The sequence below is a fragment of the Mustela nigripes genome, chromosome 15, assembly GCF_022355385.1.
Source record: "Mustela nigripes isolate SB6536 chromosome 15, MUSNIG.SB6536, whole genome shotgun sequence".
Lineage (NCBI taxonomy): Eukaryota > Metazoa > Chordata > Mammalia > Carnivora > Mustelidae > Mustela > Mustela nigripes.
This window is the reverse complement of record NC_081571.1, coordinates 73,749,217-73,774,737: the sequence shown is the minus strand read 5'-3', so window position 1 is coordinate 73,774,737 and position 25,521 is coordinate 73,749,217. Positions and strand designations below refer to the sequence as shown.

The window sequence follows — 25,521 nt, the reverse complement described above, 5'->3', positions numbered from 1 at the left end:
TTTCAGGGGAATGTATAAATTAATGACTGAATAACAAAAAGAATTGTGTTACAAGTAACACTTACTGAAAAACAATAGTTCTAGAATTTCCTGTTGTAAAGAAATGTCCTACGAAGTAAATACCTTTCCTGTTTTCCTGCAGAATAAAATGAATAATGATTCCTGCAAGAAAACAGTTCTGCCCTTACTAAAATAAAAGCCAAATTAAAAAAATAATAATAATAAACCCAGAAAGAAAACCACATCAAGCAGTAAGCCATATGGTTGTGAAACTAAAGATAAGTTTTTTTTACCCCTCATTAACAATAATCCTGGAAATACTAACATTTTTACTACGGCTCAAAAACAGTACACTAATTAGTAAAATGCACCTGTGTCAACAGTCCTATTTCTATCTTTAAAAGTCATTTCTTCAGCTGATGCCTGGGGTCCTCATTTAGCACATTAAATGTGTGTGGAGCCTAAAAACTGCTCATCACTGCTGGTCACTGGCTAGTCGTTAATGCTTAGCAGTTCCCACATGCAACAGAATGTGTGGAGCCATCCAGCTGGTTTCAGAAACTTGCTGGTGAGCAGTTCCACCCAGGAACTGCGCAGTGACAGAAATAAGGAAACATGGTGCCTTGTCCTCAAGGAGCGTACAGCCCACCAGACATTGGATCAGCAACAGAACTCTGCCCCTATCAGCCTGTGAGTTCATTTAACTAATTCCCCACAGAGAAGTCATAAGAGTAGGAGGCTCTTCTCCAACAGTGGTCAGTAATCCAGTGTTGGCCATACATGTTTATAGCCAAAGCCAGAAGTCCAAGTCTTTGAGGACGCCTCACCCCAGTATCAACCAGGGTATCTGGGGCAGGGGTGGGGAATGGTGTGGGGCAGGGAAAAAAACAAAACAAAAAATTTCAGAATAAAAGCAAATATTGTTTTAAATATTGTTTTGGATCCTGCTAAGATTCCTACACTGAACGGACACACTGTGACTTTTTCTTCTTTTTTTAAACACATCTTCCAGTTGCTGAGTTGATCCTGAGTTGAAAGAAAGTAGTGTGTTCCCCAGGTAAGAAATTCTGCAATAAACAGTATGTACTTGGGACAGAAAGACTGGCTGGAGGGAGATTTAGACCACCTGGACTCAGACAGGCTGGGTTCTTCCAATGATACCTCAAAGCCAAGGTAAAGCCACATTTTGCCATTAAAATATCCCCTCCACCCACGACTCATATTCATAAACAAAAAATGTAGACAAGCATGTGCAGATACCCCTTTATGCTTTCAAAAATGCTTTCCAAAAAAAAGGAGAATAATAAGGAATCTGAAAACAGCCCTGGACTGTGTTCAAAAACTGAAGCCAAGAAAGAACCTTCAGATTTGACATCTTAAATTAGCAGGAATGTTTAGACAAATCTATAATCTAGGAAAACATACATACACCCACACTCACAAATAAAAAGTTTGCCTTTCCACTCTCTCATGTCAAGTGAATAATAAGTAATGAATTCCGTTTACTATGATCCTATGGTGATTTTTTCATTCAAGAATATTTAATAAGTACCTACTATGTGTCAGGCACTACACTGGGCACAGGCATAAAGAATACATATGGAGTTTCCAGTCTAGGGGACGAGACCAAACATAAGAGGGAAATGCACACGTTCACATCACATTATAAACTGCGAGTGTAATGAAAAACAGGATGCTCTGAGGGAGGAAAATGGGGTTGTGAGGGAAGATGTGCTTTAAATGGTTGCCCCCTTCCCAAGGAGGTGGGTTTTATGTATTTATCTTATTTCCTTTTCATATCCATTGTTTGTTGATGTTCTTATAAGCCAGTCACCATGCATTCAGTGCATCTCATTTAATTCTAACCACTCTCTGTGGTAAGTATCGTAAGCTGCTTCTACAGATGACAAAACTAAAGGGAGTTGGCTAGTAAGTGGCAGGGCTAGATCTACCGCTCAGATATGTGTGACCTTGGGGAAGTGTCTGAACCCCTCTGACCCTCAAAGCCCATGGTCTGCCTTCCTCGCTGGAAAAAGCAAAAGAAAGCCAATGATGCCGGTGAGCAGAGTGTGTGAGCAGGGTAGAAGCAGTGAGCTACAAGGCGGAGAAGGAACAAAACCAGACATGCCCTGGGGGGGCTAAGGGAAGGAGCTCTAAGGACGCTAAACAGAGGAGTGAAATGAACTGATCTGTATATTTAAAAATGGTTTGGAGGTGGGGTGCCTGGGTGGCTCAGTTGGTTGAGCCTGCCTTCGGCTCAGGTCATGATCCCAGGGTCCTGGGATCAAACCCCGTATCAGGCTCCCTGCTCCACGGAGAGCCTGCTTCTCCCTCTCCCTCAGCCTGCTGCTCTGCCTACTTGTCCTCTCTATCTCTCTGTCAAATAAATAAATAAAACCTCTTTTAAAAAATGGTCTGGAGGAAACTACAATGAGATACCACCTGACACCCACTAGGATGGCTATAATAAAAACAATGGAAAGTAACACGTGTTGGCAAGGATGCAGAGAAACTGAAACCTTCATGCACTGCCAGTGAAATGTAAACTGGTGCAGCCACTGTGGAAAAGTTTGATGGCCACTCAAAAAGTTACACAAAGAATTACCACATGACCCAACAATTCCATAGCTAGGTATACACCTAAAAGAACTAAAAATAGGTACTCAAATACTTGTGCACGAATATTCATTCATAACAGCGCCATTCACAAGCACCAAATGCCCACCAACTGATGAATGGACAAACAATATAATGTACATCTATGACAGAATACTATGCAGCCACAAAAGAGAATGAAGCACTGACTGATACATGCTACAACATGGATGAGCCTTTAAAGTAAGCTAGATGAAAGGAGTCAATCACAAAAATTCGTATATTATATGATTCCATTTATATGAGACATCCAGAGCACATAGACACATTGACAGCAGATTAATAGTTGCCAGGGGCTAGTGGAAGAAGGAATAGGGAGTGACTGCTAAGAGGTAAAAGGTTTTCCTCTGGTGTGATGAAATGTTTTGGAACTAGACAGATGTTATAGTTGCACAACATTGCAAATGTACTAAATTGTACACTTTCAAATGGTTAATTTTATGTACTGTGAATTTTACCTCATTTTTTATAATGGCTTGCAGGGGTACAAGTGGATATAAAAGACCTTTTTCAAAATGGCCCAGATGAGAGATGACCATCAGGCTGGTGGCAGTAAAGACAAAGAAAAAGGGACAGATCCAAGAGATATTTTTGGAGTGGTCCAACAGGTCTTGATAACACAACATACATGGTAATATCTATGCAGGTGGTGTGTAACATCAAAGGCAACAAAGGAGGTGAGGTGGGCAGCCAATGAAACAGATAGGCTGTAAGCTCAAACCTGAATTTAGGAGAGTGGGTACAGTAAGCCTAATAATGGCTCCCTAAAGATGTCCAAGTCCTAACTCTCAGAACCCCTGAAGTCATTTGGTTACATGACAAAGTGGAATTAAAATGCAGATTGCTAATCTGCCATTGAGCAATTAAGGTTGCTAATGACTGGCCTTAAGATGTGGTGGATAGCCTAGATTATCCAGGTGAGCTCCATTTTAATCAGCAACTGACCTTGTAAGAGGAAGAGGGAAGCAAAAAAGAAAAAGAAAAAAAAAGATGGCGGGAGAGATGACTTTGACCCACTTTGCTGGCTTTGAAGACAAAGGAAGGGACCACGAGCCAAAGAATGTGGGCAGCCTCAAGAAGCTAAAACAAAACAAAACAACAACAACAACAAAAACCAAGGAAATGGATTCTCCCCTAGCCCCTCCAGATAAGAACACAGCCTTGCCAACACCTTGGTTTCAGCCTCCTGACCTCCAGAAGTGTCAGATAGTAAATTTGTCCTATTTTAAACCTCTAAGTTTGTGTCAATCTGTTACAGCGTCAAGAGAAAACTGATACAGTGAGGAAGAGTTGATGAGAGGGAAAACTCAACAGACTTAGCAATAGATGGGGTGTCGTCAGGAAAGGGAGATGAAGGCATCAACCACAACTCAAGAGTTTTGGGTCCCAGATGACCTTAACACAGTTAATTGTAGCAAGAGCCATCAGAGGGGGTGAGGGCTTCAGATGGAAGGGACAGATGGCTGTTATGTGAGAGGGCCAGGGAAGGACTGACTCTAGGAAGAGGTGGCATTTGGGACAGGCACTGAAGGATGGGCAGAACCTAAAGATAAGAAGTGGGAGGAAGACGGTCAGCAAATTGGAGAAGAGAGAGGGTTCAGTGGGTGTGAGGCATGGTGAAAGTCCCGGTTGAATGGTGCAAGGGAGCCATACTGGGAGAGAGATCAGAAAGGCAGATGATAAATGAGGAGGCATGAGCGCACCACACTCGGGGGTCCGGACTTCATGCAGCCAACGGTTAGAACGTATCAAGGAATTTATGCTGTGGAAGGAAATGATCCGAGCCTGCTTTAGGAGACTTAAGGTCAGGAAGAAGTGCATGTAAGTGGGGAGGGTCGTGGGGTGGGAGGACAGGGAGCTTTCTAAGGGTAAGTAATCTCCCCAGTCTCAGGCATATTACCAGGTCACTTGGTAAATCCCCGACTTTTCTGCAACACAGGGAGATACTGATGACCCAAATTCACAGCCTCGACCCAATTCACAGTCTCTGGACTGATGGACAGGAAGGGCACCATACGCCTCTTCTATGTCCACATTTGCTTCCCTGGTAGAAGAGAAATTCTCTTTAGTGGCCCACCTCCTTTTCAGGTAAGGCATTTGGGAGAGGTTACAAACAGACATTAGCACATGTTGGTTTTCTCATCTTCAATGGGTGTCACTAGGTGAGCTGTGGACTACAGAAACTAGAACAGGCAGGCCCTAAGAGCATTGAGCTCCATACACCAGGGTGTTTATGCATCAGCATGAAAGCACTAGGAAGGGAGGAGAGAACTGGAAGGGGAGAGAATGCAGGCAAAAATCATATCAGCACTGTTCTGAGTCAGTCTTGCAGATCAGACTAAAATTTAGGATATCTACATCTTCTTATTCTTGAGCTCTTCTAGATTCTGTATTTCCAGTATAACCAAATTATTTTAAAATCATAGCCCTCTGTTCTGTGGCAGTCAGCAGCCACTTGAACTAAGGGCTTGAAGAGAGCAGTTGGCAGCAGTACCTGCTGCAGAGAGAAAAAAACGAAGATACCTCCTGTCAGGAAGATCTAAAGGATATAGATGAACAACACATGAACAAAAAACCTCCCAACATGGCAGGAAGAGTTCAAATCAATTAAGTGCAGACTGAACCCATAAATTTGGGGAAGGCAGAGCTTTTATTATCTTCAATCTGTTTAAATTGAGCTGAAACAGACCAAAATAACTAAAAGCTCAAAAAACCATACATTTTATATTTCTGAATTCTCCAAAGTTCTCTTACTTTAGGTCAGTAATTTCTTTCTAGATTATGGAATGTCAACTGGCAGGAGGCACCGAGTCCACCCTCCTTGTTTTAACTGTGAGAAAAATAAGGCTCAATTTAGACAAGGGCCTTGAACAAGGTCAAGGGCTAACTGCAGGGTCAGCACTGGACTAAAACCCCAGAGCATCTATCTAGGATTTTCTTGCTTATACCACAGAGTTAGTAATTTGATTTTGTGACCTTTTCTATTTTTTTTTTTTTTTGGCATTTGTAAGAAAAACTTCAATAGCACCAATAGGGATAGTAAAACAATTCTGATCTTTCGGATCTTAAGTAAGTTTCTACTTTAATCTGAACTAAAAGTATTTTCCTGAAGGCAAAGGGTGAACTGTGACCCACTGGTATATTTGAAGATGTTATCACTGTCCCAAAGAAATCCACGTTTAGACTCAAAACCTAAACATCACATTTCTGTGCTCTACATAAAATATGCACTAGCAATAGCAAAAAAGGTGAAAACAATCCAAATGTCCATCGATGGGTGAGTGGAAAACAAAATGTGGTATATATATGAAATAAAATATTTTCAGCCTTTAAAAGAAAGGAATCTCTAACACATGCTACAACATGGATAAGCCTTGAGGACATTATGCTAAGTGAAATAAGCCAGACACAAAAGACAAATATTGCATGGCTCCACTTATACGAGAGTATAGAATAGTCAAATTCATAGAGACAGAAAAGAACACTGGGGGTGCGCCTGGGTGGCTCAGTCAGTTAAGCGTCTGCCTTCGGTCCAGGTCATGATCTCAGGGTCCTGGGATCCAGCCCTGAATCAGGCTCCCTGCTCAGTGGGAGTCTGCTTCTCCCTCTATCCCTCCCCCCACATTCACTCTCTCTCTCATAAATAAAATATTTTTAAAAAATTTTTAAAAGGAGGGGCGCCTGGGTGGCTCAGTGGGTTAAAGCCTCTGCCTTTGGCTCAGGTCATGATCCCAGGGTCCTGGGATCGAGCCCCACATCGGGCTCTCTGCTTGGTGGGGAGCCTGCTTCCTCCTCTCTCTCTCTCTCTGCCTGCCTCTCTGCCTGCTTGTGATCTCTGTCAAATAAATAAATAAAATCTTTAAAAAAAAATTTTTTTTAAAGGAGCACCTGGGTGTCTCAGTCAGTTAAGCATCTGCCTTCAGCTCAGGTTGTGATCCCAGGGTCCTGGGATCAAGCCCTGTGTTGGGCTCCCTGCTCAGTGCAAGGTCTGCTTCTCCCTCTCCCGTTGCCCCTTCCACTGCTCGTTTTTTCTCTCTCAAATAAATAAATAAAATATAAAGAAAAAAGAAAAGAAAAGAAAAGCAGAACACTGGTTATAGGGATTGGGGGCAGAAGACAATAAAGAGTTATCATAGTGGGTATAGAGTTTCAGTTCGGGATGATGACAAAGTTCTAGGGACAAATGGTAGTGCTGGTTGTACAACAATGTGAATGTACTTAGTGCCACTGAACCATATACTTAAAAATGGTTAAAATGATAAATTTATGGGGGTACCTGGATGGCTCAGTCGGTTAAGACTCTAATTCTTGATTTCAGCTCAGAGCTGTGAGACTGAGCCCCATCGGGAGGGCTCTAAATTGGGTGTGGAGCTTGCTCTATCCCTCCCCATATCCCTCTCTCTCTCCCTCCATTTCTAAAAAAATAAAAATTTAAAAATGAGATAAATTTAAGATAAATTTGTTATGTATATTTTACTACAATGAGAAAAAAAAAGGCACTAATTTCCAGAAGCACTATCTTCAATACTAAAATCCTCTTTATTTTTTTAAGTAGGCTCCACATGGGCCTTGAACTCATGACCCTGAGGTCAAGACCTGAGCTGAGATCAAGAGTCAGATACCTAACTGACTGAGCCACCCAGGCGCCCCCAAATCTGTTTTTTTATTCGGCAAATTTATATTGGGCACTTATTATGTGCCAAGAACCATTTCAAGACTCGGGTCTATAGCAATGGGACAAACAGAACAAGTGCCTATTCTCATGAATATACGGGGGACAGGGGATGATGGAGGGAGACAGATGATAAATGTGTAATATGTCAGGTGGAAATGAATGCTATGAAAAAAGCATCAGGTAGGATGAGGGAGAAGAGACTGTGGAGTCGAGCTGGGGCTGGGGGGTTTGCTATGTTGTCTAGGGCTGTGGGGAAACACCTCTCCCATGGGTGACATCTGAGGAAAGACCTGAAGGAGCAGAGTGCCCCAGGCCAGAGACAGAGCTCTGCCAAGGAGGCAATATGGCTGGATGGAGCCAACAGAGGGAGGAGTAATAAGGAGCCCCGGGGCACAGACCTACTTTTTAAGTTTCTTATAAACTTTTCAAGGGAAAAGTTCAGTAGAGAAATATTTCCTCTGCCATATATGCGTCTTTCATATGTCCTAAAAAGTGACAGAAGAGCCTCGCTGGCTCAGTCACTAGAGCATGTAACTCTTGACCTCAGGACCGTGAGTTCGAGCCCCACGTTAGACACAGAGATGACTTAATTTAAAAAATTTTTTTAAGCGACAGAAAAACATTTGTTTTTTTCCACTATTCTTTCTGCAAGAGGCATGTTTGTTAAGGAGACAATTTACATCTCCCATTGCTAGAGCGCCCTCCAGTGCCTCTGTATGAAAATAGCATTTGGCACAGATTTTTTTGTTGTTGTTACTTTTAATTTCTTAAACTTTTGTATTTGGCCAAAAATAATATTGTCCTTGATACGTATATCAAAAAGGACATATCATCCTTCTCGTAAGTGATACTGTGAGACTGAATAAGAAGACAAGGTAAGTGTGCTTTAAAATAAGCATGCACTACTTGTAAAGCAGTACAAATGTACACATGTGAGGTATTTTTAAATGACCATATAAACTGTCAAAAGGTTCAAATCACAGACCTGTACCCCTAAAACAAATAATACATCATATGTTAATTAACTGAATTTAAATTTAAAAATACATAAAACTTTTTAAATGTTCATAGAATCCCCCTTTTTTTTTTTTAGATTTTATTTATTTATTTGACAGAGGGAGACACAGTGAGAGAGGGAATACAGCAGAGGGAGTGGGAGAGGGAGAAGCAGGCTTCCCGCAGAGTAGGGAGCCTGATGTGGGACTCAATCCCAGGACTCGGATCATGACCTGAGCCAAAGGCAGACACTTAACGACTGAGCCACCCAGGCGCCAGGATCCCTTATTTTTTTAATTCAATTTTTTAGCAATGTAGAACTTTCAAACAGTGAACATAATCTACCACTAAATTGTGACCCTAATTTTACTGAAGGTAGCAAGTAGGGCAATAAAGTAGAAAGTGTCTTCTAAAATCTACATGATTTCGGGGTGTCTGGGTGGCTCAGTCCATTAAGCACCTGCCTTTGGCTCAGGTCATGATCCAGGGTCCTGGAATCCTGCCCAGCATCAGGCTTGTTACTCAGTGGAGAGCCTGCTTCTCCCTCTCCCTTTGCACTGCCCCTCTCTGCTCATGTTGTCCCGTTCTCATTCTCTTTTCCAAATAAATAAAATTTAAAAGAATTTTTTTAAAATAAAAATTTCAATATACGCATGTTCTGAATATTCATATTTGAAAAGTATCCTGCAAATACTAACAAAATACTACAGTTACTTTATCTTCTTGGCCAGAACACAGTGAAGGGAAACAAGTAAGACTTGCCTGTACTAGCATCCTATTAAAACAGAATTTTGACTTTCTCACAGAAACTGACTCTGGATCCTTTATTATGAAATCAAGCACCTCTGTCAATCTCAAAAGTCGAAGAGGAAGACATTACATATGGTGTAATTCAAGAGAGAACTTGTAGAAGAGGTAAAATTTCATAGCTGTTTACAGAACCACCTACAAGCAAGGTCAGTGTGACAGCCAACACCACAGACAGAAAAGCCGCCCCTGACTGACAGCCAGGGGATGAGATTCTTTCTAGGCCTGGAGCTGCCAGCAGTGTGACCAGCAAGATAGTCTATCCCTACTTTACTGTGCATGGGCCTGCTGATGCCAAGAAAAATGAGCAGATGAACCTCCAAAGGGCACACTGCAATCCAGGTATCTTTCACCTTTCTGGCAGGTGATTTGAAAACCAGAATCAAAAGACTTAAAATGTCCATACTCCTTGATGCAGGAAGTTCACATACAAAAATTCACCTTCAAGTACATGAGTATGAGTAACCATAGAGATATGGGTGTAGGGACATTTATCTCTGCTTTCCCAAGAGAGAAAACTTGGCAATAGTTTAAATGGATAACCGGCATTATATACATACAGATATATGTGATAAGAGTCATAGAACGAGAGTGAATATCAGTGCTCCAAGATTAGGTTAACATCCTCAAAGTTAACCAAAACATAAAATCAAAGCAACTAAATAAAAAGCCACCTTAAAACTGGCTTATAGTGGGAAAAGGAAAGAAGGGAAGAAAGCAGGGAGGGAGGGTGGGGAAAGAAAGGAAGGAAGGAGGGAGGGAGAGAAGGAGTAAGGAAGGAATGAGTCTCAGTTCTGGAGCTCATTTATTACCTACAATGTTCAAATGAGTTATTTAACTGATAAGCCATTAAACACTCAAGTAACAACATGAAATAAATTAAACCTGTTTTAATTACAATGGATTTAAATTCATCCCCAAGTGACCTGTATGAAAACCTGAACATTATTTCCTTGATTTTTTTTTTTTAATTAACTAATACAGTTCTAAACTTAACCTGGCAAGATCATGAGCAATGTGTACAGGAATAATGAAGCAAAATGTAACAATAAAACACAACTCCAGTTGCACTCAGGGGCATGAAAGCCTAATGTTTTTACAATTAACAACTCTTCCAGTCTTAAGAATATTTATCAAACCTACCAATAACCAAGAAGCCCAGCTTTCTTCTCCCTGACTTCCTAAAATTTTAGCCGCGTGCATTTGTGGACTTCCTCACAGGGAGTCACACATAAAATAGCAGCTCCTATATATCAGCCACCACAACATGCAGTGAAGGTAAACTGTGACCAAAGACTGTTCTTAGAAATGACATCAAGCGGACCCTGGCTGTTTAAAGCCGCTAACTGGAGAGAGCAAGCACTGCAGCGAAGTGCAGATGCCGGGCGGTGGCAGCCACTCCATGGATGCGATCTCACTGACCATGTAGGATGCCCTCCACCAGGCTCGTCCACAACCAAGCACATATGTTCACTTCCTAAGCCTCGAATGTAACTTCAGGGAATACTCCATCCTCAACACACCACCATGGAGTATTTCTAGAATCATAAGGTGCATATGCCTCTCAAACATTCTGCAAAACGGAGAGAGTTCCTTAAGAGGCAGAGACTTTGGTGGCCACAGTTATTCAGAGGGGAGTAAAGAAACCACATGTGGTGAAACTGTCCTCAACTCCCCTATGGATGCATGGGGCGAAGAGCATCGAGGGTAACGGGTTTTCAGTCAAGAATTCATCTTCATGGGCGCCTGCGTGGCTCAGTGGGTTAAGCCTCTGCCTTTGGCTCGGTCATGATCTCAGGGTCCTGGGATGGAGCCCCACATCAGGCTCTCTGCTCAGTAGGGAGCCTGCTTCCCCCCAGACCCGCCTACTTGTGATCTCCTTGTCAAATAAATAAATAAAATCTTTTAAAAATTGCTGAAAATACTTCTTAAAAAAAAAGAAAGAATTCATCTTCAGGTCCCAGCTTTTCCTCTACTCCTTAGCCTCATCCGCAGAAACTATACGGGTTACCCAATGTCCTTTTTCTTGGCCTGAACCCACACAGGTGGTTCTAGTTCACAGCAAAACTCCATGACACAGAAACAGTACAGTGGGAGCAAAGCCCGACACAGCTGGACTGGATCCACAGGCAAAGGCTATGTATGCTCTTGTGCAGTCTCGGCACAGCCTTGCTTTAACAAACAGCACCGTCCTGGGCATCTCCCCTTGCAGGGATGCCTTCTCCAGGAGGAACTGCCCATGCACCTGTTCAGTCCCAGCCCCCGCGTTCCGTGCTTGCTCACCGGCGTGGCTACGGCCCACTAGTTTTTGCTCTGGGATACCCCATTTCCCACCAACTCCTCTGTCCAGCCTGAGGACATGTCCGCTATTCCTGATCTGTGTACCCCCCATGATATTTCCTATATGCCCAGAGTCTCCTTCCTCTTTCTCCTCTCTCGGCCTCCAACAGAGGCCCTTCTTTCTCCATTAAAACATGTGGAGTACTCTGTCCCATTCCATTCTCTTGGGAAGTCATTCTGGAAGTCTTCAGCTCCAGTTCTCGAACTTCGGGTCTACTCTCTGGCCATCTTCACTGCATCTTTCAGTCCTTCACTTCTCTGTCTCTAGAGCGAATAACTATCCTGCTGTGTCTGGAACAGAGAGGCCTCCTGGAATGTGGGACTTTCACAGCTAAAACCAGGATAGTTTTGCAGGCAAGCTGAAATGGTTTGGTCCCTTGCCTCCCTGGACCACTTAATATTACTTTCTCCATTACGACCCAAAACATAATTTTTGTTTACAGCACCCCCTTTTAGCTTCTTACCATGTACTCGGGAAAGTCAATTTCAAATGAAGCCAAAAAATACTTCAAAATAACTAACATTCTACGTTGACCTATTAATAACAGTTCAAGTGGCAAAGTACACATATTCTTTTTTTTTTTAAGATTTTATTTATTTATTTGACAAAGATCACAAGTAGACAGAGAGGCAGGGAGAGAGAGAGGAGGAAGCAGGCTCCCCGCAGAGCAGGGAGCCCGATGTGGGGCTCAAACCCAGGGTCCTGGGATCATGACCTAAGCTGAAGGATGACACTGAAAAACTGAGCCACCCAGGCGCCCCACACATATTCATTCTTATTCTGAGCTCTTTTCAAAGATCACTTAAAAATTTCTCAGTCCTTTTTAATACCTGCCTGCTTTTCAGCATTCTTTCTATAAAGGTTTTTCTCCTTTCTCTCTCACTGCTTCTGTCCTCCCCTCTATACCTCTCTTCTCCCTTTCCAAACTCCCTTTTAATTCCTTCCCTCCCTTCTTCCTTTAACGGCCCCACAGTAGTACAGAAGGACAACAGTGGTTGTCGCCACAATCTTAAAAATCTTCAAAACTGAGGCCAACTGTATAAAAGGGACTACCAGGACCTCTGAGAAGTAGCCCCATCAAAGCTCCCTCAGCCACTTACACAACCCTGCTGCTTCCTCACATACTGTTCATTCTTGCTTACCCAGTCTCAGATCCTTAGTTTGTATCTGTCCCTCTCTAACCTGTCTTCATTTATTTTCTTCCATACCAGATTCCTCTCTAACCTGATACTGCAAAGCAAGAGGTAGTTCCTTTAAGAGTTTTATTACTAACTACTTTAGAAAGGAGAGCATCAAGATAAGAAGTAAGAAGAGAGTATAGGGATCAGCAAATTCCTACAGTTTGCCAGAAGTAGTTAAAACAAACTTTAGAGGACAATTTATTATTAAATGCTTATATTAAGAAAGTAGGGGGGCGCCTGGGTGGCTCAGTGGGTTAAAGCCTCTGCCTTCGCCTCAGGTCATGATCCCAGGGTCCTGGGATCGAGCCACGCATCGGGCTCTCTGCTCAGCAGGGAGCCTGCTTCCCCTTCTCTCTCTGCCTACTTGTGATCTCTGTCTGTGAAATAAATAAATAAATAAAAAGAAAGTAGGAAGGTCTAAATTTCCACCTTAAGAAACAAGAAGAAAAGGGCAAATTAAACCCAAAGTAAGCTTAAGATAGGAAATTATAAAGATAGGAACATAAATCAATGAAACAGAAAGCAGAAAAATGGGGAAAAAAAATCAATAAAACTAAAACCCTAAAAGATGGTTTTTTACAAAGATCAATTAAACTGACAAAACTCTGGCAAACCAGTCAACGAAAAGGAGAGAAAAAAATTAAAAATATCAGAGAGAGAGGGCACATGACTACTGACTGTATGACCATTAAAAGAATGCTAGGGACAGCAGTGGGAGTAAGGGCTAACTGCAAATGGGCTTGAAGGAGTTTGGGGGATGATGGAAATTTGGGGGGGGGGGTGATCTAAAAAGGGACTGTGGTGATGGATGCACAAATCTATGAATTTACTAAAGATTATTGCACACTTAAGATGAATTTTATTATATATAAATTATACCTCATAAAGCTGTAAGAAAAAGGATAAGGGATTATCATGAACAACTCTATGTCCATGAATCCAACAGCTTAGATGAAGTGGACAAATTCCTTGAATTTGGCTGACCAACCAACCAAGGGTCACTCAAGAAGAAGTGGATACCTGAGTAGCCTTACTAAAGAAACTGAATTTGTCGGGGCGCCTGGGTGGCTCAGTGGGTTAAATAAAGCCTCTGCCTTCAGCTCAGGTCATGATCTCAGGGTCCTGGGATTGAGCCCCGCATCGGGCTCTCTGCTCAGCAGGGAGTCTGTTTCCTCCTCTCTCTCTCTGCCTGCCTCTCTGCCTATTTGTGATCTCTGTCAGATAAATAAATAAAATCTTTAAAAAAAAAAAAAAAAAGAAGAAGAAACTGAATTTGTAGTTAAAAATTTTTCCTACAAAGAAAACTCCAGGCACAAACATTTAAGTAAAGATACTGCCAGCTCATTCAAGAAAATAGAACACTCTCCAATGAATTCTATATAGCCATTATTATTCCCATACCAATCCAGAACAAGACAATACAAAAAACAACAAAAACAAAAACAAAAAAACAAAAACCCCAAACTATAGGCTAATGTTTATGAGCAAAGATGCAAACACCTTTAACAAAATGTTAAATTCAATTCAACAATATATAAAAATAATACATCATGAGGCGCCTGGGTGGCTCAGTCAGTCAAGCATTTGACTTCAGCTTGGGTCAGGATCTCCGCTGTGTCCTGGGATGGAGCTCCACTTCAGGCTTGTCACTCAGCAGGAAGTCTGTTTCTCCCTCTCTCTCTGCCCCTGCCCACATGCTGTCTCTCAGATAAATAAATAAAATCTTACAAAAAAAAAAGAGGCATATATCATGATCAAATAGGGTTTATTCCAGGAATGCAAGATTAGCCTAACTTTAAAAATCAATCTAGGGGCACCTGGGTGGCTCATCCAGTTGAGCGTCTGCCTTCGGCTCAGCTCATGGTCTCAGGGTCCCTGGATCGAGCCCCGCGTTGGCCTCCCTGTTCAGCGGGAAGCCTGTTCTCCCTGTTTTCCCCCTCCCTCTGCTGCTCCTCCTGTTTGTGCTCTCGCTCTTGCTTTCTCTCTGTCATAAATAAATAAAATCTTTTAAAAAATCAATCTAATTCATCACATTAACACACTAAAGAAGAAAAGCCACATGATCACCACAATAAATACTAAAAAAAACCCATTTTATACATTCAAATCCATTCTTTTTTTTTTTTTTAAGATTTTATTTATTTATTTGACAAAGAGAGAGAGCACAAGCAGGCAGAGCAGCAGGCAGAGGGAGAAGTGGAAGCAGGCTCTCCACTGAGCAGAAAGCCCAATGTGGGGCTCAATCCTGGGACTCTAGGATCATGACCTGAGCTGAAGGCAGATGCTTAACCTGAGCATCTCGTAAGAATCAGCCACCCAGGCACCCCTCAAATCCATTATTGATCGAAATTCTAAGCAGGGGTGACTTCAACAAAATTGCAGAGAAAGGACCTTCAAAAACCCATAAAAGCAACGAGAATACTGGCAAAAATTGTCAAAATCAACCTTTTTAAGAACTCTAAAAATTAATCAAAGGCTTGCAGCAATATAGGAACATTTCTTCAAAAAACATGGACAAATCTCAGTATAAGAACAAACTATGTGGGTTTTTTTGTTTTGTTTTGTTTTGTTTTTTTAAACATACCCACTCCCTCTTCCCAGTTGGGAGGTAGCCTTGAAAACCAAAAGCCACAATCATGGTCTAAAACCATCGACCTAGCAGCCACTGGAGGAGGCAAGGCAGGGCTGGAGCTCTTTCAAAGCACCATTTACAGAGAACTGACACTATTTGACCTATATGATAGTTCCCTGGGAAACCCCACCTGCAAGACTCACCCAGCTCAGAGCCCAAACAGTGGGACTGCATTTTTCCTGACGGTGTTTGTCAAATCAGAAGCAATTATTTAACATCACCACTACCTGAAATGGCAGATAATAGAGCAAAGAATAGGCTAACCAAAAGCTTAAAAGGAAAAGGTGGAGCCAAGAATACACAATGGAGAAGGAACATTCTCTTCAATAAATAGTGTTGGGGAAACTGGATAGCCCGATGCAAAAGAATGAAATTAGACCACTATATTACTCCATACACAAAAATTAACTCAAAGTGGATTAAAAACCTGAATGTAGGGGCACCTGGGAGGGTTAAGCCTCTGCCTTTGGCTCAGGTCGTGATCTCAGGGTCCTGGGATCAAGCCCCGAGTGGGGCTCTCTACTCACCAGGAAGCCTGCTTCCCTACCTCTCTCTGCCTGCCTCTCTGCCTACTTGTGATCTCTCTCTGTGTCAAATAAATAAAATCTTTAAAAAAAAAACTTGAACATAAGACCTGGAACCATAAAATTCTTAGAAGAAAACATAGGTGGTAAAGCCTCTGACATCAGTCTTAGCAACATCTTTGTGGATGAGACTTCAAAGGCAAGAAAAACAAAAGCAAAAATAAATAAATGGGACTATCTCAAGATAAAAAGCTTCAGCACAGCAAAAGAAACCTTCAGGAAAATGAAAAGGCAACCTAATGAATAAGTAACAATATCTGCAAACCACATATCCAGTAAGGGGTTAATATGCAAAATACATAAAACGAATTAATCCAACTCAACAACAACAAAAAACAACCTGATTAAGAAATGGGGAGAGGAGCTGAATAGCTATTACTCCAAAGAAAACATCCAGATGGCCAACAGGTCCATGAAAAGATGTTCAACATCAGTAGTTACTAGGGAAGTGCAACTCAAAACCAAAACATGGTATCACCTAATACCTGTAAAAATAGCTACTATCAAAAATGACAAAAAATAACACACGTGGGAGAGGATGTAGAGAAAAGGGAACCCTCACACACTGTTGGTAGGATTATAAACTGGTAGAGCTACTAGAAAACAGTATAGAGATTCCTCAAAAAATTAAGACAAGAACTACCATATGACCCAGTTATTCTACTTCGGGGTATTTATCCAAAGAATAGGAAAACTTTAGTTTTTGGTTTTGTTTTTTTTAAAGATTTTATTTATTTATTTGACAGAGAGAAATCACAAGTAGACGGAGAGGCAGGCAGAGAGAGCGGAAGGGAAGCAGGCTCCCTGCTGAGCAGAGAGCCCGATGCGGGACTCGATCCCAGCACCCTGAGATCATGACCTGAGCCGAAGGCAGCGGCTTAACCCACTGAGCCACCCAGGCGCCCGGAAAACTTTAGTTTTTAAAAAAATATATACACTCCTGTTTATTGCTATGTCCACTGAAGCACAGTTTAATAGCCAAGATAAAGAAATAAAATGTCCATCAGTAGATGAATGGATAAAGATGTGTTATATACAATGAAGCCATGCTCAGCCATAAAAGAGAATGAAATCTTGCCATTTGCAGCAACATGGATGGATCTTGAGGGTATTACGTCAAGCAAAATAAGTCAGTTGGATAAAGAGAATTACTATAAGATCTTACTCATATGTGGAATCCAAAAGGCAAAAGAAATGAACAAAACAAAAGTAACCTCATATAGAGAATAGACTAGTGGTTATGGGTTAAGGGCATAGGGGATTAGCAAAATGGGCTAAGAGGGCAACTGTATGTCCCTAGACTTGTGGTGGTCGCTTTGTAGTATATGCAGATGTCAAATTTTAAAGCTATATACCTGAAACATATGATTTTTTTAAAAAGGAAAAGCTGGACAATGAAAAAACTGTCCATACACAGTTTTGAAAAGCTCTGACATTTTCCTGGGATTCTAAAAGGCCACATACATGTGTAAGGCTGTTGCTATCAGACCCACCTTACAAGAAATACTAAACAAAGTTCTTCAGGCTGAAAGTAAGTGATCCCGGACAGTAATGCAAATTCACACACATGCACAACACATGCACACACAGACGTGGTAAAGTAATTAAGTGTAAATGCATATTCCTGCTCCTTTCTTCTCTTACTTAACTTTAAAAAAAAACTATACAAGAGGACATTACATAACTGTGTTGTTAGGTCTATAACATATAGAAATGTAATATATTTACCAATGAGTGAGAGCAAAGATGTACTAGGCAAAAAAATAAATAAATAAAAAATAAAATAAAATAAAAATGGCACCAGATGGTGATCCGAATCAACAAGAACAAATGAAGAGAACCAGAAATAGTAAATAAAAAGGTAACTGTAACACATATTATAAAGTGTGTGTGTACTTGCATCCCCTTCTCTAAGTTTCTTTAAAAGACATAAAATTGGGGTACCTGGCTGGCCCAGTTGGTAGTACATGCCACTCAATCTCAGGGTCATGAGTTCAAGCCCCATGCTAGGTGTGGAGTCTACTTCAAACATAAATAAATAAATACAAATAAAAGACATAAAATTATATAAGTAAAACTACAACAATGTATATATGGGTTTGTAACATATAAATATAATATGTTTAACTATAATACCATCAGCCAGGAGTCAGCTTGAAATTCTCTCCCTCAGAGAGAGAGATCGCATGTGCTCTCCCTCAGCTCCCTCTCTGCACACACGCGCTCTCTCTCTCTCTCTCTCTCAAATAAATCAATCTTTTTTTTTTAAGATTTTATTTATTTATGTGACAGAGACAGAGTTCACAAGTAGGCAGAGAGACGGAAGGAAGCAGGCTCCCTGCTGAGCAGATCCCAGGACCCTGAAACCATGACCTGAGCCAACGGCAGAGGCTTAACCCACTGAGCCACCCAGGCGCCCCTAAATAAATCAATCTTAAAAAAGAAGAAAAAGGAAAGGAAAGGAAATATAACTATATAGAAGGAATACTTCTCTATCTTCTGGAATTAAGTTAGTATAAATCAAAAGTCGATTCTTATAAGTTAAGATGCAATAATACAATGGAATGTTATCAAACCATAAAAAGGAATGAAATTCTGATACGTGCTACAATATGAATGATTCTTGAAAACATTATGCAAAGTGAAATAAGCCAGAAACAAAAGAATAAAAATTTCATGATTCCAGTTACATGAAATATCTAGAATAAGCAAATTCAGAGAGACAGAAAGTAGATTAGAGATTACCAGGTGTTAGGTAAGAAGCTATTGCTCAACCGGGTACAGAGTTTCTGTTTGGAGTGATGAACAAATCTTGGAAATAGTGGTAATGGTTGCAGGACAGTGTGAATGCAATAATGCCACTAAACTGCACACCTACAATGGTTAAAATAACAAAGTTTATGTTACATATATTTTATTTTACGATAATTCTTTTTTAAAAATATATATGATTAGCCCTAGAGTAACCACTCAAAATAAATCCTTTAAAATTACAATTAAGAATAAAAAAAATAGTTAAAAATCATTAAAGAAATTTTAAATATTCACTTAATGCGTAAGAAAGCAGTAAGGAAGGAACAGAGGAACAAAAAAAGACATGAGACATACAGAAACCAATACTCAATAAACATGCCACTTAAAAGGAAAACTACAGACCAATCTCTCATGAACATAAATGGAAAACCCTCAAGAAAATATTAGCAAATCAAATCCAACAATGTCTAAAAAGAATTATACACCACAACCACATAGGATTTACTCCAGGTATACAAGGCTGGTTTGACATTCAAAAATCAGGTAATGTAATCTACCACATCAAAAGGTTAACAAGGAAAATCATATGTTCGTATCAATTGATGCAGAAAAAGAACTTGACAAAATCCAGTATCCATTAATAACAAAAATAACTTACAATGGATCACAGACCTAAGTATAAAAGGTAATACTGTAGAATTTTTAGAAGAAAATACAGGAGAAAACCTATGTGACTTTGAATTTGGCAATGAGTTCTTAAATATATTAGCAAAAGCAGAGGTGCCTGGGTGGCTCAGCGGGTTAAGCATCCCACTCTTGGTTCCGGCTCAGGTATTGATCTCAAGGTCCTGGGATCTGGCCTGGCTTCAGGCTCTGTGCTCAGCAGGGAGTCTGCTTGAGGATTCTCTCCCTGCCCTCTCTCAAAATAAATCTTAAACAAACAAACAAACAATGTCAAATACATGGTCCATGAAAGAAAAAAATAATCATGACTTCATTAAAATAAAAAACTTCTACTCTGTGCAAGATACTGTTAAGAGAATGAAAAATCTTTAAAAAAAAAAAAAAAAGAGAATGAAAAGACTAGTCACAGATGGGAGAAAATACTGGCAAAACATATCTTACAAAAGACATATCTATGATACGCAAAAAATACTTAAAAACTTAACAATAAGAAAACAATCCAGGGATGCCTGGGTGGCTCAGTGGGTTAAAGCCTCTGCCTTCAGCTCAGGTCATGATCCCAGGGTCCTGGGATCGAGCTCCGCATCGGGCTCTCTGCTCAGCAGGGAGCCTGCTTCCTCCTCTCTCTCTGCCTTCCTTCCTCTCTGCCTCCTTGTGATTTCTGTCTGTCAAATAAATAAATAAATCTTAAAAAAAAAAAAAAAAAAAAAAGAAAAAGAAAAAAGAAAACAATCCAGGAAATAGGCAGAAGATCTAAACAGACAGGTCACCAAAGATGACCCACAAATGCCAAATAAACCCATGACAAGATGCTCAACATCAGCTGACACCAAGGAATTTCAAGTTAAAAGAACATTAAAACAACAACAGATCCCACTACACACCTATTAGAATGACTAAACAAAAAAAAACAAGTAGACGGAGAGGCAGGCAGAGAGAGAGAGAAAGGGAAGCAGGCTCCCTGCTGAGCAGAGAGCCCGATGCGGGACTCGATCCCCGGACCCTGAGATCTTGACCTGAGCCGAAGGCAGCGGCTTAACCCACTGAGCCACCCAGGCGCCCAAAACAAAATTTTTTTAATTGACAATACTAAATGCTGGCAAGGATGCACTGCAACAGGAACGTTCATTGATGATGGGAATGCAAAATGGCACAGCACCTTGGAACATAGTTTGGTAGTTTTTTTTACAGAACCAAATTTGTACTTTCAACAAACAATCATACTCCTAGGTATTTACTCAATTAATTTGAAAACTTATGCACACAGAAAACTTGCACAAGAATGTTTAGAGCAGCTTTATCAAACCTTGATAGAAGCAACTAAAATGTCCTTCAGTGGCTGAACAGATAAACAGATTAACTATGAAACATCTCGGGGCGCCTGAGTGACTCAGTCGGTTAAGTATCTGCCTTCAGCTCAGGTCATGATCCCAAGGGTCCTGGGATGGAGTCCCACATCAGGCTCCCTGCTCAGCTGGGAGCCTGCTTCTCCCTCTCCCTCTGCCCCTCTCTGCTGCTCATGCTCATGCTCTCTCTCTCTCTCTCTCAAATGAATAAATAAAAATTGTGGGTTTTTTTTAAATTTTATTTATTTATTTGACAGACAAAGATCACAAGTAGGCAGAGAGGCAGGCAGAGAGAGAGGAGGAAGCAGGCTCCCTGACGAGCCAAGAGCCCGATTTGGGGGCTTGATCCCAGGACCCTGAGATCATGACCTGAGCCGAAGGCTTAACCCACTGAGCCACCCAGGTGCCCCTGAATAAATAAAAATTTAAAAAAAAAAAAAAACCCTATGAAACATCTCTGAAATTGAATATTCAGCAACAAAAGAAAATGAGCTAAGAAGCCATGAGAAAGACATAGAGGAACCTTAATGCACATTGCTAAGTGAAGAAAAACTGTCTAAAGGGACTATATGACTATATATGACTCCAATTATATGACATTATGGAAAAGGCTAAACTTTAGAGACAAGAACATGATCAGTGCTTGCCAGGAGTTTGGAGGGAAGCAGGATGGATGAACAGAGGGATTTTTAGGGAAATAGAACAATTCTGTATAATACTGTTATGGTAGATACATGATACTATGCATTTGTCAAAAACCATAGAATTTTATAGCTAAAAGAGCAAACCTTAATATATGCAATTAAAAAAATTCACATGGGGGGTTGGGGGATCCCAGGAAAGAATGCAAACTGACAAGGGAATCTACCTGTATCACAACCTCACTGAAGGGGTGGGAGGAAAAGGCACCAACCTAAGCAACCAAGGAAATGAGTGGAGCCTATTAAAGGAAAAGGAACTACACATAAGCACTGTACTTTTAATTGATAGTTTTTCCCCATGGAGTATGGTCTAACAATTCAAATACTGCTATATGTGTATGCTGAAATTGGATGGTAGATGGTTTCTTTTCTTTTTTTGGTGGTGGTGGGGAGGGGGGAAGGCCAGGTTTCTAACTGTAGCAGTAAAAATTTATTAAGAAACAAAGGGAGGAGGCTAGAATGATCCATGTGGTAATGGATTAGAACTGGAGTAGTATGAACTCAGGTTCAGCCTAATATAGACACAGTAATTACATATAGAAATATTTAGGGGCGCCTACTGGCTTAGTCTGCAGAGCACGTGACTCGATCTCAGGGCTGTGAGTTCAAGCCCCACCTTGGGCTTAGAGCTTCCCTTAAAAATACAGGTGTTTATAATATATGCATGGGTTACTATTCACACATATGTTTCTTTGCTCTTCACTGGAGAGGGCTTAAAAAACATGCCTACCAATAGTACCTCTAGGAGTGGGGAGTTATGTTCCCCCAACCTAAGGGCCAGGTATTTAGCTCCTCTGAGCAGGAGCTACAGACAGGGCCAGAGACAGGATGGAAGGGAAAACCTCAAGGCCACCACTACAACAGGGGAAAATATTGAAGACTCCGTAGACAAGTCAGGAATGGTCCCTGCCTACTGGCAATGGTGCTAATACTGTAAAACCAGAAGGAAAAAGTCACCAGGAGCATGCCCACCTCAGGCAGAAATTAAGGCATCTGTAAGCAAACTCATTCTAAGTTGACATTTGGCACCTTTACTTCTCCCATTTGTGTGTGTTCTGAAGGGGCGGAAAGCCGGAGGATTTACCCCGGGTGTAGGCTCCCTGAAGCACCCAGCATGAAAGCCTACTGCCATAGCCTTAGCAGGATCTGTTAAGTGTGTGGAGAACGAACCAATGGGCTAATAAGGATGGCAAAGAGCACTGTGAGATGAGTCCCAAGCGCCTTATAAGTAGGTGACTGCATGTGGTCACTGGACCCATTATTAAACAGACCACAGACGCTGGCCTGCAAGAAAAGGGACCTTCTGGGGGCGCCTGGGTGGCTCAGTGGGTTGGGCCTTTGCCTTCGGCTCCGGTCATGATCTCGGGGTCCTAGGATCGAGTCCCGCGTGGGGCTCTCTGATCCGTGGGGAGGCCTGCTTCCCCCTCTCTCTCTGCCTACTTGTGGTCTCTCTCTGTGTGTCAAATAAATAAATAAAATCTTAAAAAAAAAAAAGAGAGAGAGAGAGAAAGAAAGAAAGAACGAACGAACAGGGACCTTCTGGAAAGGTCTGGGTATACGGCCTCAGCCACATCTCTGGTTCCAGGATGCTCTCCTGGGCCCAGGGCCATACACCTAGATCTGCTCTAGGAATGGGGAAGGTGGATGCACAGGACCGGGTAAGGGCCAACGCGGGTCACACTGGTGAGTCGGGAAGCGCGGCAAATGTGAGAAGTTCGGACCAGGAGCCACAGACTTGGTTTCGGAACCAAACTCTGCCATTCTCTGCTTCGCGTCACTTAGCCTCCCTAAGCCCGTTCCCTCATACAAAGAAGACTTCCGACTTCTTCACACGGCGGTGCAGGAATCAGATGATAACGTGTATGCATACAGTTGGCCAACAGGCAACTGCTGGACCAGGACCAGCGGTTCTCAAAGCCGGGTCCGAGGGCACCCGCGCGTCCCTGAGACCCTTCGAGATGGCCTGAGAGGTCTCCAGCTAGCGTCTGCCTGAGCCCAGAATCGCTTTGTCAACGTCCTCCACGACAGCCGATGAGACTCCAGCTGTCCTTTACTAAACCAGAGAGAGTCTCAAAATTACAAAACCACGCCCCTTTCACTCCACCTGTGTTACCGTGTTACGGGTTTGTCATTTGTAAATGAGTGCTTTTTAAAAATTCTGTTTTAATTCCTCACCCCGTAAAGACGGACAAATACAAGCAAAGCTCTTCGGGGTCCTCAGCAATTTTTCGGCAGGTAAAGGGGTCCGGGGACCAGTCCCGGAGCTGCGGCGCGAACACACGCGCGGAGGGGTTCTCCGCAGGCGAGCCGCCTCTCACAGGCTGCCTCCAGGACCCTTTCACAGGACAGCCGCTCGTCCGCGCTTTCCACGTGTGGGGGAGACTCGTCGTGGGCTCTGGGGCTGCTACACCGAAGGCCTGTACCCATTTCCCGGGCCCAAGCAAGGACCCTCCCACAGGGCGGCACGCGCAGGAGAGGCGACCCTCGTGGGGCGTCGGCGACCTTGGCAGAGGTCGAGCCGGCGCGCGGGAGAAGCGCGGTGCTCCCGGCCGGCGGGGGTTGGGGGGTTCCCGGCAAGGACTGGAAAGGCCGGGCTGGGTGGCGGGGGACTCAGGGACCTGCACTCACAGCCTCGGCAGCGCCGCCGCCGGCGTTCCATGTGGCGCTCTCCACAGCAGACGCAGCGCCATCTTCCTGACGCGCGCGCCCCGCCTCTGTCCTGTCCTTCCTCGTTTCGCCACGCCCCCGGGGTCCCGCCCCCAGGTGGCCCCGCCTCCTCAAGCCCAGCAGCGCCGCGCCCAGTCCCCCGCAAGCCACGCCCCCTGCCTGGCGCACCTGTTCCCGCCCGGAGCGGGGAGGGGGCGGTCCCTGCTGCCAGAAACTTCTCCGCTGTCACCGCGGGTAGAGCCGGGGCTCGGAGTGGTTGAACACTTGCTGAGCGGTTTTTCGGATGACTGAATCCGGTTTTCTCCGTGCTTCTGGGTTTTTTAAGGCGACTTTGAGAGACTTTGCGTTTTCCCAACCAGAACAGGCCAAATTTTCTAGGGATTAGTTGCTTTTATTGTTAAAAAAGCTGCCTAAGAAATTCGTGAGCATCCCCATCTGCACGTCTCAACAGTTAATCCATTATGGGACATACTTGCTTGTAATAGGATCAGAACTGCTGTGGGCAACTTTCAGGGCCAGAGAAATGCTTGCTGAAGACTCGGTCGGCAAACACAACACTTGACTCTAACTCCTTCCTGTCAGTTTTTCAGCAAATACAACTCCTGCGGCTTACCAGTGGGGGGGGCTGCTGAGGTATTAAAACGGACTTTACTAGCTGTGTGACTTTGGGCAATTCACTTGGGCTCTCCATGCTTCAGTTTCCTCCTCTGTGAGGTTGGAATATTAATAAGACTCACCTCATAGGTCTGTTACGAGAATAGCTTGAGTTAATGTATATACAGAGCTTAAAACCTTGCTGACACAGAGCGAGTGCGAGTGCTCGATAGTGTTAATTCTCGTTATTAACATCATCATGTCCATTCCCTTCTTGAAACCCTTTGATGGCTTCCATTGGGAAGCATTTGGAATAAAATTCAAGTTCTTCACCACAACCCTGAAGGAAGGCCTTACAGGATCTGGCCTCTGCCTATCTCTCCAAATAGCCCCACATTCAGGGCCTTCCCACATGCTGCTCCCATCCCCAAAATGCTCACAGCTACACCTCCTCACCCTCCAGGACATTTAGACTATCCGCCACCTGAGCATGCTCAAAGAGGCCTGCACTGACTAATCGAGTGTCCTCCCAATCTGTTTCACCACCAACAGCAACCTGATGGTTTCCATCACAGCCCTCATCACAACATTTGGGGATTTGAGAACTCACTTTCTTATTTGCTTTTTCCTTGGTGGTTCTCTAGGTGGAAGGGAACTGCTGTCCACTGATCAAAGGGGTGGGCTTTTAGGGTATGCTATGGTCGTTAAAGGGGCAGGGCTTAAGTTGTGTGGCAGTTCCACTCCTAGAAAGGCAGCTAATTCTCAGGTCTAAAAACACCATCTCGGGCGCCTGGGTGGCTCAGTGGACTAAGCCGCTGCCTTCCGCTCGGGTCATGATCTCAGGGTCCTGGGATCGAGCCTCACATCGGGCTCTCTGCTCAGCAGGGAGCCTGCTCCCCTCTTT

The 25,521-nt window shown here is 42.7% G+C and overlaps 1 protein-coding gene across 2 annotated transcripts in view; it reads right to left on the bottom strand.

Moving 5' to 3' along the window:
- The window catches only part of CLYBL (citramalyl-CoA lyase), a 255,592-nt gene extending 231,485 nt beyond the window's left edge, over positions 1-24,107 (bottom strand). For both annotated transcript variants that reach the window (XM_059377994.1, XM_059377995.1), the window contains exon 1: positions 23,985-24,107. In XM_059377994.1, coding sequence (XP_059233977.1) covers positions 23,985-24,046 — 62 coding nt within the window. In that variant the 5' untranslated portion in view covers positions 24,047-24,107. The remainder of the gene's footprint in view (positions 1-23,984) is intronic.
- Between the last annotated feature and the right edge of the window lie 1,414 nt (positions 24,108-25,521).